Source organism: Ooceraea biroi, chromosome 2, assembly GCF_003672135.1.
Source record: "Ooceraea biroi isolate clonal line C1 chromosome 2, Obir_v5.4, whole genome shotgun sequence".
Lineage (NCBI taxonomy): Eukaryota > Metazoa > Arthropoda > Insecta > Hymenoptera > Formicidae > Ooceraea > Ooceraea biroi.
Window position 1 is genome coordinate 18,800,021 of NC_039507.1, and position 18,363 is coordinate 18,818,383.

Genomic DNA, 18,363 nt, shown 5'->3' on the forward strand with positions numbered 1-18,363 from the left:
TGTGTTGCCGTTGGTACACTGTATCGTATACCTGCCAAGCTTAACTTTCAACAGTAGCGTTGGCATACAAATGTCGCCGTTAATGATGATAGGAAAATACAAACAGAAGCGGTATAGAAAAGGAAACGAGCCGTAACAAGAACGTTGATCTACATTCGGTTCGCACATTGAATGCCAAATCTGATACCCAGATTGGTCCGGTTAATGTAAGGATGGCATGCAAATGCGCTGATCCCCACAGCAGCATTTAATGTTAAATGTACAATGAAAGTACAGACCACTCTCTCTGTATATCGATTACTCAATCGGGTTATGTTTAACCGGGAAATTTATGCGACTGCAGCTTTTGCTTTTCTTGCTTTTTTCAGTGCAGCCGTGAAGAATAAAAATATGACTGTGTGTAAAAGTGGAATATGATGATACCAATATGCTGCCGTGCAGACTTGTAAAAGAAATTCGATGAGTGCAAATCGAAATGATAGTAATCTAATACGTAGAAACGGCTTGACAGCACGTATGTGATCTTATACATTTACATTACGTTCCCTGCGGAGAGAAACATCCTATTAAAAGTGTATTAAATTCGAGCAGTCCTACAAGTGTATTGGATAGCGAGTACTCAGTACTTGTGGCGGCATGCAGTATTCAGTATCCTCGTACGTTTTACGAAGATCCAGGCTTCTACATTTTCTAGAGAAGATTTATGGATGGCTGTGATACGTGAAACCCTCTGCGTCCTTCTGCAAAATTGATCGTCCGCTTTTTGGTTTACGACTTCTGTGCTACGTATATTACACATCAGAAGACAGGATATTTTGATTTCTTTATTAGGATTAAGATCACCTCTGTCATGTTCGAACTTTATTTTTTTTTATTTTGTGCTCCACGTATGGAAGCTACTGTCAATGTAAAGATCAAGATTAGAAATTAGAAATGATTTTGTAATGCAATTACAAATAGTTTATCTATGCTTTAAATCAATCGCTTTAAACTGGAATATAGAAAATCTGAAATAGGATAATACTTTTAAATAATTGAATTGATAACATATACAGCGTTAAATGCACAACGGCTATATATTTTGCTACATGTTCGTTCGAGAAACTGATGAATCGATATATTATTCGACTGTCGCGTAAACGCAAAGTGCTATCGATTTTATTCGGGAGCACCTGGGCAACGGACAGAGGGGAAAAAAATGTTCGCAGATCTTCGAACCGGTCGGTACGATTTTGTGCGAGAAACGTTTGCTACGAAAGCTTCCATGAAGCGACGGGAAAGAGCGAAAGAGGGCATAATAAAGTTTATTACGTCGGACCAGCAGGTTCCTTGACGAGAAACGTAGGAACCGCGGAGGAGGCCGAAGACAAGCGGATACAGAGAAAGCAGTTTCACTGTGCGTTGGTTGGAATTTTAAATACCGCGCGTTGGCGAACGTAATGCTACACCGAAAGTACCAGTTGACTCACCAAATCCGAGAGTATTAATTATTTTATTATTATGATTTCTTTAACTTCGTTTTCTTTTTTAAATGAATGTCTAAATGGATGAACAGAAAGATTCGAAATAAACGCAAATTTTTGGAGAATGAAATCCTGATATTACGTTTTCATGTCAATTTGTATGAGATTAATTTCGAGTGAGGTAAACTTGAGTACAATGAAAAGTAACATTGTAATAGCGCAAGTAAGGAGATGTGGATTGAGATCTCGCGAATATTGTCTCATGTAGTCACATTAGCATCCGGCATTACGAATGCATGGGTGAAGTTAGAAAAGTGTTTTGCAGAATTTCCTATGCGTCATTGCTCTCGCGCGATACTCGCACATGCGAGATGCGGATTCTAAAGAGGCGCGCGTAAACTGCGAAACGATTAAGTATGACTAATCGCTTGAGGAAGTGCACAACGGTGTGCAAAGGCTAAAAGCAGGGATATCGAGATAGTCGATTCCCCAACAGTGTGGGGTGCAATGCCTCCCGCAGCCAATCGGTCTTACGAGGACTCGTGTGTAATTACGTGACGGCGATCGTTAATTATAAGTACAGGAACCAGATTAACGACTTCGATATTACTTTTCTGAAGTTGCGAAATATCGCTGCCCCCCGTGCGAATTTAGCATTTTAATCGTCTCTCATTTATACGTGGATATTTTATTTCGTCTGATCCGACGGGAATTATTTCACAGATAATGGAACCAGTGCGATAATGGAGAGTAATTTTCACAATTTTATTCTTGTATTAATGAGCCATGCTAAAAGGTAACTGCAGCCAGATAACTAGTTTTTTTTTTCGTTATATTAATATAATTTTTCGAGAATTTTCGAATATTTTATATCACAATGTACTAAATTTCTAAGGATTTTTGTAAAACTATTAATTTTTATATCGATTAATGTAACTAATCGACAAATCAATCTAAATAAATTAAATTTAAATAATTTATAAATAATAATGTCATTATAAAATGTCATCATTTATTATAATTCTATTTCATGCCATAAAATAACATTCAATTTTAATCGTGAGATAAATAACCGTACGTTACATAATAGAAGAATTTTATTGCAAATATTCCTTTTTAATAAAACTTATATGGCGGAACAAACGCGTTTTCCAGGTCTCAAGACAGACCGGAGACAACGCGTTATTTCCGAACAGAAGCCGTACACCATATGCTTGCGGTTTCTCGTGCATGGAAACGCACACGCACGCACGTTTGAAATATGAGGTAGCATTCGCGAAGCTTCACTCGTGCTCGTCGATTATATCCGGACGTAATATCGATTACTTGACCGTAAACTCGTCTAGTTTTCTTGTCAAGGAAATCAACTTCTCTTATAAAAAAGTTTTATATGGGGATCCGGTTTATAAATTCTGCTTATTATACGTATATATATATATATATTTATATGTATAAGTGACTGACCATTTTTATTATTTGTTATATTTTTTTGTTTTAAATATAGTTTTATTTCAAGAAATTTCTTTTTGCAAATTGAGAGAGAGAGAAAAAGGTTTTATAATTTTCTGTCTAAAAAGTCTTTTCCATTTTTTTATTGGAGTATTGGAGTTCTAATATGATATATAATTATAAAAGTTCAATACATTCCGCAACGTATCTTTATCCTGTGCTGCATAGTTCATAAAATTTTTATTTAATGAAAAAGCAATTATTTCAAGTAAAATCCTGCGCGCGCTGCGCTACAATAATCTTTAATAGTCAGTTGCAGCTCTCATTGAGAGAAATTATATTTTGCGAACTGATATCAATAATTTTTGTGCGTAATTAGCTTAACGTTCGTCGATTTACAAAGAGATTCTGGCGATGGCACGGGCAAATTGAAACATGAAACTGTAGGAATGCACGGAAGAAAGATCTGTAAAAAATAAACAAGTGCGTGCAAAAAAACTCGTAATGTTGCACGATGCAGTATTTAAAAAGGGAGATGAGGGAGAACTCGATTATTTTTTTTGCGGCAAATTAATTATAATATTTTTGCCATAGCTGAGTAGAAACCGTGAGATACGATAAGCCATAGTCGCGTGACACGTCCACGCGTTCGCGTAATTTATTCACGTTCCGATATCTACTTTCACACGAGGATCACACGAGATGCACCTTCGGAAAGGTGTCAAAGTTGTATCGTGATGGTACAATTTTCTGAAGGTCGTCCCTTGGCAGGGAGGAAAAAAGAAGCGCCCTAACAATACAATCCCCCCCGTCGGAGGATGTTTCTCTCTCCCCCCGCGTGAGATCGGCAGATGGACAAACGGAAACGACTTTTTACCTCGGCACTTGGTGCCGACTGGTGCGTGAGTGCATAAAGGGTGTCCTATTTTTATAGTTAGCCGCTTCCTTTCGCGAAGACCTGCTCGTAATTTGACTTATTATGTTATTGCTTTTCTTCGTTTTATCTTTCGGATTTGAGATTGTCTGCTTATTTATCGATTATGCAAAAGCAATATAATTTATTACAAAAAAATATATCTTTTTACATCAATACATTTTTCATTGTTGTCATCTCTTGATATTATTCTGTTGTAAATATTTCAGTAATTCTTTCTATCGACATATCGAAACGTGAATTTTTATTTCTCCGCTTTTTAGCGGAGAAAGAATTTTCTGAATTAAATTTCAGAGATAAAAAATGTGTAACTAGAGTTCGCAGTTTCTCGTTTCACTGCAAATTACAATAAATAACATTTTATTAAGCTCAATAATAAAACTTAAATATCGGAATTTTAGCAGAATACATCCTCTTTTCGAAAATTAGAAAGCTGCACAGATGGTCACGTGGTCCGATGAAATTTTCCATGCCGTCTGGAAACACCCTATAGATACACACATTACGCGAGCGTACATGGGCATTTATTGGCGGCGTGCGTGGAATGCGTGCGTACGTCGCCGTCATGGACGGCGATAATAATGCGATGAGAACTATCCCACGCATCGCGGATACGCACAGAGCAGCAACGCCATCGGACGTTTTCTAGCTGCGGGCACTAGTTTTCCGCTCTCGCGCGCGATTTTCATCCTTTTCACTCATTTCTACGCACGCCAGGCACCCGCGGGCAGAGTGCGTAGCGGCTCGAACGGCGTCCGATGACCACGCTGAGATGCGGTTGTTACGGCAGGTTCGATGCCACGACGAGATTATGACGAGCACATCAGGAGCCGCTGCGCTTCCTCCTCTGATCGTCATTCTGTTATCCGCGAGTAAACTTCCGCTCCGTTCGACCGCTCACGGCAGCTTTGCCGCGCTCGTGTGAGATAGACGTGGAATTTTCATGGGTTCCTTTCGATCGCGCCCTTATGAGCATAACATGTCGAAGCAGAGATAATTGGCAGTTATTAAAAGAATTACGCTCCGCTCGAGAGAAGTTTTGAATGTTAAATTGAATAATTCTTTATTAATTTCTTCTCTTCTCATTCTTTTGTTCTTTGCGAGAGACGTTGTAATTTGCGCGTATGTACCTTATGAATGCACGCAATATCATTAATGCACGCCGTTGCGAAAGATTTACGTTGGAAGAAAGATTTGATAATTATTTTTCTATATATTTTGAGTATCTTGGAACTAAATTTAAATTGGAATTTCTTAAGGTAAAATGTACTCGGCTCAAAACACTTTAATTTGAAATATTCAATTTAAGAGATATTAAATTATCTAACTGTACGTTTGGTTTCAATTCTGTTAATTAAAGGAGATTTATATCTTTGAAAATCTTTAAGATAAATATAAATTTTCAGAAACTGCGCTGATATGAATCTGTGACATATGAACGTGACATTAACGATTCATTGATTGAAAGAAAACTCGCATGTCAGAAATTGTTCAGCAAAATAAAAAATTTAAAAGGATAATTCTAAATTTTTTATTGGTTTGCCTGCCATTTTGGTCCCGGTGGCAAGTTTGAAGTGCACACGAAGTGCCGTTCTCCACGCGAACGAAGTAGCCGGCGAAGGTACTTTCCGGCTGGAGAAGTTGGCGCCGAGTGCATGCGAAAAAAGGGACGAGGAGGGACACGGCAGAGGGTCGGCACCCTCGCGAACCCTATGCCAGCATTCTCGACACGAGCCCTCCATGATTTCCGCTCTCAGAAAGTTGCATGCATTCGCGTCGGCTTCGGATCTCCACGTGGAATTGATTCTTAAATGTTGTTTATTTCAAGCATGATGCGCTATGTTGCAATGCTGTAAATGAAAAATGAAATCGATCAAGAGCTTGATCAAAAGTTTATATTATTTATATTAATCTTGTTCGAATGTATTAAGTGATAATATTCGTTGTAATAATTTCGCAGTATATATTGGGTTGGCCAAAAAGTAATTGCGTTTTTTTTATATAAATAAAAGGCGAATTTTTCATGGGAAACAAAAACTTTATTAAACAATATATTGTCCATTTTGTTTGATTATCTTTTGCCATTTTTCAGGCAACTTCATGATTCCGCGCTCAAAAAAGTTCTTATCTTTTTCAGCAAAAAACAATTCCAACAACGATTTGATATCCTCATCAGCAGTCAAGGTTTTACCATTCAAGGCGTTTTGCAAAGAACGAAACAAATGGTAATCTGATGGTGCCAGGTTTGGCGGATATGGTGGATGTGGTAACATCATGGTAACACATCCCATCCAAGCTGCAACAATTTTTCACGAGTGACCAAACTTGTACGTGGTCTAGCGTTATCATGGTGAAACACAACACCTTTGCGATTCACCAATTCTCGACGTTTCTGTTTGATGGCATCATTTAATTTATCCAGTTGACGACAGTATACGTCTGAATGAATGGTTTGATTCCTTGCAAGCAGCTCAAAATACACAATACCTTTAAAGTCCCACCAGACTGACAGCATAATCTTTCTTTGGTGAATATCTGCTTTTCAAGTGCTTTGAGCAGGCTCATCACGCTTGCTCCACGATCTTTTTCGTTTGACGTTGTTGTAGACGATCCATTTTTCGTCGCCTGTTATCATACGTTTCAAAAATCGATCATTTTCCTCACGTTTCAAAAGAGAATCGCAAATGTCAATACGCTTAGTGAGATGAATTTCTTTGAGCTCGGGTGGTACCCAAATATCGAGCTTACTAATGTATCCAAGTCGTTTTAAATGGTTTTCAACACTCGATTTCGATATGTTAAGATTCTCAGCAATCTCTCGTGTCGTTAAACGCCGATTCGAATCGATCAGTGCCTTTATTTTGTCGTCATCAATTTCGATTGGCCTTCCTGAGCGTGGTGCATCTTTCACATTAAAATCTGCAGATCGAAATTTAGTAAACGAATTTTGACACTGCCGCAGTTTTAAAGCATCTTCGCCATATACATGACATAACTTTTGATGAGCTTGCACAGCGTTTTTCCCTTTTCGGAAGTAATAAAACAAAATATGAGGAAAATGTTCTTTTTGATTTTCCATTCTGAAATCGACGGCAAACAAACAATTGTTAACGAAATCGTGTACTTTCTTTTTCTAAAACAAGCTTGAACTGTGAGTTGTTAACCTACATAATGAATTTGCGGTTTGGAATGAAGTTAGTTACATTTCAAGACATGTATGTCCATCTATTGGAAAAAAACGCAATTACTTTTTGGCTAACCCAATAGATTGCTAAATTAAAATAATATAATCTCAAATACCTGTATTTTCGACTTAGCAGACTGTGATTCATCATTTGGAGATTGCTGAGTGCAGAATATACCTACTATTGACTGCCGTGAAAAGCCGTGCCAAATAAGATCCGCGTCGGCACACCGCATTGTCCATTGTTGTATTTCTAGGGATCTTTACGGCGGTTGAGATTGTGTTCGATGTTTCACAAAAGAACGTGGCGATAGACTGTAGGGTCTGTCGGAAATTTTCCCAACTGTTTCCCGATTACTGCGTTTTCCAGCGACGTACGCCACTTAAACTATCCGCGCAGCGCAAACGACGCGACGGCTGTTCCCTCGTGTATTCTGTAATCCGCCGCCTATATAATTATGCGCTATGAATGTAGGTGAACTAGGGCTCGGTTTGTTATCCCGTGACATGAGAAGATTTCCGTAAGTGTGAGAATTGTTGACAAGCCAGTTGAATTGTTTCGAGATGGAAACGGCTTGAGAGAAATTGATGTTTTAACAGCAACAGCAACACTCTGTCGACTTTCTTAAATAAAACACATTGAATCTTTCTGGAATAAATCTTATAAAAATTAATAAAAAATATTGATCCATTATGTTTATCTAATAAAATGTTCAGTAAAAACATATTACATCGAATGTTACAAGCTATCATTACGTGAACAGAATTTTCATTACGTCGGTTATCGTCTACAATCTTGCATATTATTGGATTGTAATATATTCGTTCTCTTTTTTAGTGTTTTTAATAATTGTGATATTCGTTATTAAAAACACTAAACAAACAAATATGTTACGATTCAATACCTATAATTTAAGGAAAGGTTTTTTTCCTAAAGGAAAGGAGATTATAAGGGTTATAAGGATTATAAGGAAAGGAAATTATATATAAGAAAGATAAGATTTCGAAAAAACTAGGGATAGATAACTCTCAAGTCGACAATCTAGTCTGGGATTAAGAATCGAATATAATTGTGTGATCAGTAATCTCGATAATAATTGCTTTTCTCCTTTGATTCCGTTGGCAGAATCGCAACATTTGAGCGTGGTTCGCGCGTTTTTGCTGTTGCGTCCACTTGAGACACTTGCGTTCACGAAGCAGTTTGCCTCGCTGCTGTAGCGCGCGAGTTCGTTGCGGATCGAGCGCGAGGGCGGGCAAAGTCGAATTAATAGAATGTTATATAAAAAAGCGCGTAGATAAGCGAGCGGGGGACGATCCGGCCGCATTTAATGAGGATGTACACGCATTATGACGGCGTAGGTCGCACCATCGCGTTTCTAATCGCTTCGTGGGGTATGTTAGCGGCGTTAATGGTAACGGTAGCGCGGATGTAATAATGTTGACGACAGCACGAACGTGCGAGAGTAGGCCAAGGATCGTCGGAGAGGCTGAGCATTGGTACTGATCTATCGAAGACGTTCGATAGCCTCATTAAAGTGTGGTGAAAAAAAGTCAAACGTGCTGTATCTCATTTGCCAGAGTCGCGATCTACGCGCTATGCCTATCGATTTCTCGTTATAATACGGTATTTGAGCACGATTTATGGTTACTTAAGGGGGGAGCCTGCTTTAGAACGCTGAAAATAAGGTATATTTTACGAATTGTTTTTGGAGAAACTATACAGCGGATCATTATAAAACTTTGATGCATTTATTAGTACATGTTTAAAGATAAAAAAAATTATTTTTTGATTTGGATATATCGCTTGTAGAGGTCGTCCTGGAGAAATCTTAGTGCAGCCGCGTCGCCGGCATTGCAAATTGGTGAGCATTCTCCTGCCTCCAAATTTCGTCTAAACTGAAAAATTGAAATATGTTCTCGTTATTTATGAATTCCCATCGTCGATGAACCAAAGAGAGAAGAAAAAAGTTGAAAAGTGCCAAAATAGTCGAGCTTAGAACACAAAAGTACGATTTTTAGGCAAAGTTTTTGAACTTTTTCATGCAAAAATAATTGTTTAACTTAATGTTTTTATGAATATTAAAGGTTCATCGACGATGGGAATTCATAAATAACAAGAAAATATTTCAATTTTTCAGTTTGGATGAAATTTGGAGGCAGGAGAATGCTCACCAATTTACAATGCCGGCTGCACTAAGATGCCTCCAGGACGACCTCTACAGGCGATATGTTCAAATAAAAAAATAATTTTTTTATCTTTAAACATGTACTAATAAATGCATCAAAGTTTTATAATGATCCGCTGTATAGTTTCTCCAAAAACATTCGTAAAATTATACCTTATTTTCAACGTTCTAAAGCAGGCTCCCCCCTTAAACACACGGCACATATAATTTCGTAAAATGTCCTAATTTAATACGTTAATTGCATTTTTATATACATTATATTAATTATAATGGATTTTATTATCTTTTCACACATTAATAAATTATGAATTATATATTAATAAATTATGAAAACGTGTATCCATGATTTTAAATGTGACTAAAATTGCTATTAAGATAATGAGTAGCATGTTATCTTTTCATTGAGCTGTTATATTGGCAACATGGATTACATATTTGCAGTCTCTCTCTCTTCTTAATTTTTAATTTTATATTATAAATATTAAATATTATATATTATATTATATTTGCTTGCATAATATTTTTTAACAGTTGTTGTGCATAGATGATGTACACGTTTGTCGAATATATACATACAATAATTGCAATGATTAAAGAGAAAAATATGCATGTGCGATCAATAACAGAGGTTTTGCTACTAGTCCAAAGATCTTTCGTGAAATTTAGTCCAAGAATGTTCGATAGCTGTTATATCATTCTAAGTAGAACCTCATAAGGTCGATAATCCTTTTGATAGCGTCTTTTGCGAACGATGTCAATGAGAACGGAGCCAAGATCGATAGGACATGCAATGATAGGAAAACTGGAAAAGAAGGTCGTTTAAAAGCAGCTATATAAATTGTAATCGATCGTTTTACGTTACAAACGAACATGGAGACACCAAATACGTCACCTCTGATCCGTAGTTATCTGGCATTTATGTTCCTGTGTGCCTTGTGTTGCATGAAGCTGTCAAAGAGAGAAACATATTGGGCGTGCTGGCGCGCGAGATGAAGGGCGTATGCAGTAGCGTGTCGCGCTTTTAACAGACGACCCTTTGTGATACGTGCACTGTCCGAAATATCATCGTCAGCATCTCTGGATTCAATCTAACCCGTACACTGAATGCTCGGAGCATGGTTGACAAACGGGCAGTAAACACCATGTGTTCCACTCCGATCGCATGGTTTCAGACTTGATGGAATATGGATCATAATGTGGATGACGACCGATTCGCAGGATTGATGCTTGAAAAATTGTAACATCGAAATCTGGTTTTTCTAAATCGTACTATTCACTTCCCTCGATTTGTCGCAGGTGTTCTTTAATGAAATATGATACGGAATTTATTGAAGATGATAATAATAATAATAATAAGTAACGCGATGAAGACTAATGTAACGAAAAATATGTTTCACATGATTAAAATAATGGCTTATTCGATGTAACATTGATTTTATTTTTTTGTTTTGTTAGAAAAATGTACATAATGGATAACTCTTTTTTTATTAATTTTTGTAATGATTTGGAAGATGCATTTTTAGTTCCCTAGTCCTGAGTTTTCACTCGGTGCACTTTCTAAGCAACGGTAAGCGTGCTTTATTCCCCGGTTCCCGTTCCATTTCTGTAACGCTTCCACCTGCAGTGCTTACGCATTTGTTTCGCGATGGTCACGGTAGGTTTACGCTTACGTACGGTGAATCCGCACAGTCCTCTCGGCGATCAGCGGTTCGGATTACCTCGAATATCTTACCGTGGCGTGCAGCTTTTGCAGCGGTTTTACAGCGGCGTGCCGGCGAGTCTGCATTCTCATCGCACATTTAGCACGCAATACGGCAGTACGTTACGTTTTATTCGCTCGCATTAAACAAATAATACAGTTATCGCTAAACACACGAGGAAGATACAAATGCATCCTTCCGCAGTGAAAATTATTTGCTTGATAATCATTTTATTACCAATTTCAATAAAGAATTAATTAATTGTCTGATAACAATAGCAAGAAATTGTTTGATCGTTTAAATATTATTTACATTTAACATTTAATTAACGGCAAAAAATTAGGCAAGCAAAGAAGGAGTATAGCGAAATAAAAATAGGGATTTATCTTTATCAGCGTAATAAGTTATTTTACAATAAAATTGGTGACATGTATATTTAAAGAGATTTTAATAAGAAATTGAAATAGAGTGTCTTCCTTATCGTTTGATATGAATAGACATATTTTCTCTTTATTTATTTTGAGCTCAACATATTTTAGATTGAGAGCTCGGAGTGCATACCAGAATTTTAAGAGGATTTCATTCGATTATAATTTTAATAAAACATTGACGTATTTGATTTATCTTTATCGAACAAAACATTTGAAGTTGTTGCTGTTTTATTATTGTGCGGTTTACAGCCATGTATAACTTGACCGAAATGCAGACGTAATTACGTAAACCGAGTATCCGATATTAGAAGCCGATGTATTTACCCGGTAGGTCTCATTTCACATAGCAGGGCGGCTTTACGAACTGCCCCATATACCGAGGATATTTTTATCGATGAGTCGTTTACGTGCGTTGCCGAAGACAGATTTGACTCTTAGACCACCGCGTTGTCTAGGAAAACACGATACTGCAAGCAGACCGCGACGTAATCTGTATGAATACAAATTTAAAAATTATTTTTCCTCGCGAATTGCAAAATTATCTGTCGCAACACTCAAGCCTACAACATGAGCGATCATATCATGTCACTCTGTAACAGTATCGAAAATGAAATTTTACGATTCCGTTTTGCGTCAGAATGTCATCGCAAATTATGCTGTAATTTTGATAAGGTCGCAATTTTTCTCGAAATTACTTAAAACGCCATCAAGTTAGTGTCACAATGATGACTCGCGTCGATGAATCATCATCTGTTCGCTGTTCGAACCGAATATATCGGCCTAATGTTGCATCGCGGCATCTGCTATTCACCATTTGCGCCACGCCCGCGTTATTATCAGCTATACACTTTTACAGGTCGACGATAAGCGTATTGTAACAGTTTCGAGTTCAACGATTGACCTACATGCGAAGCCACACTCGCAGGGCATCGACAATGACTCGTTACGGATTCGCGGCTGTTCAATGCGGCGGTAAATCCAGTCCATCCTGTATCAATTACGAATTGTTACATGGGGTTCTCGAGAGGCGGTCAACGATCGAGCGTGATTAATAAATTGATACACGCACCCGCATGCTCTCCCCCGCGTTTTGTTTAGCAGCGGCGTTTATGCGCTTCGTAGCGTATAGGCGCGAGTTGCGAACGAGACGCCGATTCAGCGAGTTTCTTTTACGGAGGGGAGAAAGAAAGAGCCGGTCGCGGGCCTCAAGCCCGGGAAAAGAAGAAGAAAAAGATGACAACGACGACGACGAAGAGGGAAAAAACGAGTAGCACGAAGCTAAACAGAAACGATCCGCAAGGCCGACGAAGAGCTCAGCTCTTCTTCTTCGTACTCCACCTCGCCGTGCTTCGCCGTGCCTTCTTCGAGACGTTCCTTTGCTTGTTCTACAGCTTTTATCCCTAATAGATTACCTTCCTCCGGCCGAACACTCGACTGCGCCCAAGCTTATGCAAAACGGAAATTCGCAAACAAATTCCAGCTCGCTCACGATTCAAAATGATGATTTCTATGAGAGAAATTTATCTCGAATGTGCATTTAGCGCGATTCGGAATTTATCGGATTGTGGAAATGCTTCTGACATTATCCGAAACATTATTCTGACATTGTTATTCAAAACGAAGAGACGATCATTTAATTATCAGTTTAGTAAACGTCGCATTTTGAAATGTTGTGTAAATTTTATAGCTCTCGTTACTCTTGTTAATTTCAGCTCTCGAAATTTCTCTCTTGCATGTATGCATAATTAAAATGTCTCGGAAGCCTTGAACCGTCCTGATAGGTAATAGGTTAATGCGGGGAGGATATTCTCGCACGGTAGGATCGATCGGCGACAGAGAAATTATGCATAAGTATCGATGTGAATATTTTGGCGGTGCGGTTATGAAGTTGTTTTCTTTTAGTTAAGATTGTAGGCGGATTAAGATGTGCGAAACGTCAGGATGCGATTCGATATGTTCGAGGTCGTGATCGATCGGTGTCTTGTCCGCGTTCGGAGTTATTTTCACCTCTTTCAATCAAGAAGCGAAATCCCACTTGTTCTTAATCAATTTAAAGTCGCTAGTCCACGCGTCTAAAATTATCTTCTCCCTTTGAACGAATCAAGGCTATTTACATAGAAACTTAAAGCACGGGATGTCTTATGTATTCATCAGAGATAATTCCTCATGAGTGGAATTATCAAATAATTATGTATGTATTATAATTAATGGAAAATTGCGTTTGATTAATTTCACGTGTTGCTTGCAACGTGTAAAATTTCTAATTTTATTTAATATATAATATGCATAATGTTTTAAATCAAATTAAATTTAATTATAAAAGATATTTGGAATAATAAGATGCTTGGATAATAAGAACAAAACGAGGGGAAACGAGACGCACAGTTAGCTTTAAGGGGGGAGCCTGCTTTAGAACGTTGAAAATAAGGTATAATTTTACGAATTGTTTTGGAGAAACTATACAGCGGATCATTATAAAACTTTGATGCATTTATTAGTACATGTTTAAAGATAAAAAAATTATTTTTTTATTTGAACATATCGCCTGTAGAGGTCGTCCTGGAGGCATCTTAGTGCAGCCGGCATTGTAAATTGGTGAGCATTCTCCTGCCTCCAAATTTCATACAAACTGAAAAATTGAAATATTTTCTCGTTATTTATGAATTCCCATCGTCGATGAACCTTTAATATTCATAAAAACATTAAGTTAAACAATTATTTTTGCATGAAAAAGTTCAAAAACTTTGCCTAAAAATCGTACTTTTGTGTTCTAAGCTCGACCATTTTGGCACTTTTCAACTTTTTTCTTCTCTCTTTGGTTCATCGACGATGGGAATTCATAAATAACGAGAACATATTTCAATTTTTCAGTTTAGACGAAATTTGGAGGCAGGAGAATGCTCACCAATTTGCAATGCCGGCGACGCGGCTGCACTAAGATTTCTCCAGGACGACCTCTACAAGCGATATATTCAAATAAAAAAATAATTTTTTTTATCTTTAAACATGTACTAATAAATGCATCAAAGTTTTATAATGATCCGCTGTATAGTTTCTCCAAAAACAATTCGTAAAATATACCTTATTTTCAGCGTTCTAAAGTAGGCTCCCCCCTTAATTAGTTGAGCAAAATTTGTAGCCGAAACTGATAACTATAATGGAGAATATTCTGCGAATAATGTATATGTGAGACATAAATTTGAAATTAAACGTTGTTTTATCAATAATCAAATATAAATACCCGGGCGCCACAATTTCCAATGGAAGCGAGACTTAACGTTGTCCCGTTCCTTGAGGATCAAGAGCCTCTAAAATGCCTTGTCGGGCAGATGTGGATGTTGTTCGCAGCGCCTAAGTACTTGCACGACCTCGAGTTACCGCTCTCAAGGTAGTTAAGGTACGTGCCTCGCGTGACGTTACTTATCCAAGGTCGGAGGACGATTTCAGGAATTGAAGATAGTGTCAGCCTTAGCTTCTCTTTCGTATCACACGATTTTTATTCGCTATTGTCTATTCAAACAAAGTTCATCGTTCGACAGACGCTCCTTACGAGCGTGAAACACGCAATAATTTGTTTTACATAATTCTTTCGCTTTCCTTTTGCTCTTTTTGATGTAACAGGATTATTATTTATATTCAAATAAATTTTGTATATTAGCATTATATATCTTATATTGTTTATTTAAATTATCTTGGTTATTATAAAGAGAAATTTACTTTCGCTACGTATCATAAAAATTTGCATATTGCAGAAATATAAATATTTGCGCAACTTTTGAGTTAAGTTCCGCAAAATTTAATTTTTCTAAAAATTCTGCGCGGATTTTTCAGTCAAACCAATACATATGCACCAATATATGTATATGCATCTGTTTCGTTGTATACGCATGCCACGTTGTATTGCCGCAATTTTCTCGTTGTACGAATCTGAGTTACACAAGAATCTACTGTACTTAACAGGGGTTTGTTGAACTAAAATTATTAATTCACAAAGCATAGTATTCCGGGTACTGTGCAAGAACGCGTAATTTTCACTGATCTTTCTGACCCTGAAGTTAAAGGTCAGCATGCTGACGTTTCCAGTTTGGTCGATACGTGTTACATCTGCAGGTGCACCTTAACGAGGGACTTCCGATTCGTGACGTTTATAATCCGACCTACATGTCTTGCGATTTGTAACGGTACTTTTGTCGCCATTGAGAAATTCGAGTCCGTGTGGGAATGATGACCGTGCTCGCTTTTTGCTACGAGGAAAGCTCGTTAATCGCTTTTTTCACGAAAGTGTCCGCAGAAACTAATTTCTAAAAGACTTGCATAGCGTATATGACACAAAATATAATATCTGTAATAGTGTAAAACATCATTAATATTATATGTTCTTATGAGTGGTGAGATAAAAGCTCTGTTTATTTATATATGTATAATTTTATATATTAAGTTTTTTTAAATATAATAATATATTTAAAAACATTTAAAAAATGGTATATGAATATATGTTACAATCCAATAAATTATATAAGAATTATATAAAACTTTAGACGCGAAAAGCTGTAAAGTTAATACTCTTATTTATGTTCCTTATTTACCTCTGTTGCAGAATTCCACATACGAACGTCGAGAGTGAAAAATTGGGAAAGACGAAGTGCTCACGAGATGTGCTGAAAATCCGTCGAAATATCTTTCCGCGGAGACATTTCATGCGCGAAACGCGATGCAACGCCTTCCGTGACTCGAAATTTGGGAATGTGTCACGCGTAATGCGATCAGTGAGATTTGAAGTGAGATCGAAGATCAGAGACTTTTGCGAGAAAAATGCAACGCGTTATGAAAACTGATAAAATAGGACGGCGCACTTTGTAAATGGCAAACGAGATAGCGCGCGTACATCGCTGAAAATCGATCATCGCCTTTTCAATCGGGAGCGGTGGCGATGTTCAGAAACGAGAGTTTCATCAAGACGCGGAACTGCGCGGGAACTGTTAGAGAAAGGACCGTGGAATAGTCTTACAGGCTATTATGACGGACTATTTGGATCCACATTTCGTTCGGGCTCTTTGCCGCGATCCAGAAAGGCGAACCCTCCAGGTGAGTAAACATTAATCAATGTTTTACGCGTGCTCCAGTTTGAAAATTTGTTCAGAAATTTTGAAAAATGTTCAAATAATTTTCACATGAACGTGTGTATTCCGTTATTTTCCAAATATTGGAAAATAACAAATTGGCTATAAATAAGATTTTTATACACGAATAAATGCTTGCCATAATAATTTACGTCATGAATATAATTGTTAAAAGGAATTGTTGTGGTGAGATTACTTGGAAGACGTTAGCTGATGTAGCTATGTTGAAGTTTCTTTGAGTCGATCAACTAAAGAAAAACGTGTTCAGTTTCACAAGTAATTTATACAAGCGTTCAATTCACTCATACGGTATTTATGTAATATATCTACTGCAGAACTATAAGTGTGTGTCAAGCTGCATGGTCGCACGATTATCCAAACTCGGTAAACACGTACATTCACAAGCACACACAACGGTGAAAAGGTTAAAGGACATCGTCGGCATGCTATCTGCACTTTCGAAATGGTTAGCAACCTTCTGTTGCTTTTACGTAATCGAGATAACGTCTTTCGTACAAACGATACAAATCTCATATTAACTATTCCGCACTGATTGATAAATAATAAGAAACATGGAACGTTGAATTCCAGAATTTTATTCGATAACATTCGAATTTATTATTCATAATATTTGATTTATTACGCGCGCGCAAGTTGCATTTTATTTTCCAAATGTAACGAGTAGACCAAGAGAAACCGTTGGCTGTTTCGCGACATTGTACTTGGTATAAATCGGCAATACGAAGAGAAACGCATCAACGGTGTGTGAAGGCGTGTCTGCGAAGAAACGCGTGCATCGTAGATCTTGTAGACAGATACTAGACTTAGAAAGTATAACAGTAATATCGTTTGCACCACAGAGGATCGAGCAACATCTCGGATCCGTACGCGTGTGAATATTGAAATACAAAGAGAAAGAACACTCTCGTTAATTACGAGATCGGGAACATTTCCCACTCCTGAGAACATTTTCCATTTTTTTTTCCGAACGCGTGAACGCAGAAATAGGTTTAGCCATATATAGCGTTTCTTGGTACAAGATCGTGCTTTTTGTATGTGTATTCCTGGATTATCATTCCCGAGCCCTAACTTTCCTCGATAAGAATGCGGAAATCAATGACCCGTCTTGCTTACGCTCTGCATCATCGTGACGATATGCCGTGGTGGCGGTCAATATACTTTCGGCTTCTCCTAACGAGTTTCGACAGTATGTTACGCCATCGTTAATGATCTGAGGAGATTCTTCGCCAGTTACGTCTCTCCTCCATCGTTGGCTTACTCGATATGTATATATAATCCTTCTTCGTTATTTTTAAACACGGAACTGAATCTCCGGAGTTGAAGCAACTTATTTTCTGTTATTTTTAAAAAATTTTATGTCAGATGTTTTTTATAATATTGGATTGGCCAAAAAGTAATTGCGTTTTTTTTATATAAATAAAAGGCGAATTTTTCATGGGAAACAAAAACTTTATTAAACAATATATTGTCCATTTTGTTTAATTATCTTTTGCCATTTTTCAGGCAACTTCATGATTCCGCGCTCAAAAAGTTCTTATCTTTTTCAGCAAAAAACAATTCCAACAACGATTTGATATCCTCATCAGCAGTCAAGGTTTTACCATTCAAGGCGTTTTGCAAAGAACGAAACAAATGGTAATCTGATGGTGCCAGGTTTGGCGGATATGGTGGATGTGGTAACATCATGGTAACACATCCCATCCAAGCTGCAACAATTTTTCACGAGTGGCCAAACTTGTACTTGGTCTAGCGTTATCATGGTGAAACGCAACACCTTTGCGATTCACCAATTCTCGACGTTTCTGTTTGATGGCATCATTTAATTTATCCAGTTGACGACAGTATACGTCTGAATGAATGGTTTGATTCCTTGCA

The 18,363-nt window shown here is 37.5% G+C and overlaps 1 protein-coding gene across 2 annotated transcripts in view; it reads left to right on the forward strand.

Moving 5' to 3' along the window:
• The window catches only part of LOC105276339 (rap guanine nucleotide exchange factor 2), a 144,343-nt gene that overhangs the window by 16,451 nt on the left and 109,529 nt on the right, over positions 1–18,363 (forward strand). Inside the window, exon 2 of one of the 2 annotated variants that reach the window (XM_026967873.1) lies at positions 15,945–16,432. In XM_026967873.1, the coding sequence (XP_026823674.1) occupies positions 16,364–16,432 (69 nt within the window). In that variant the 5' untranslated portion in view covers positions 15,945–16,363. Of the gene's footprint in view, positions 1–15,944; positions 16,433–18,363 lie in introns of those variants that run through there. The other variant, XM_011333864.3, reaches the window with a different exon arrangement.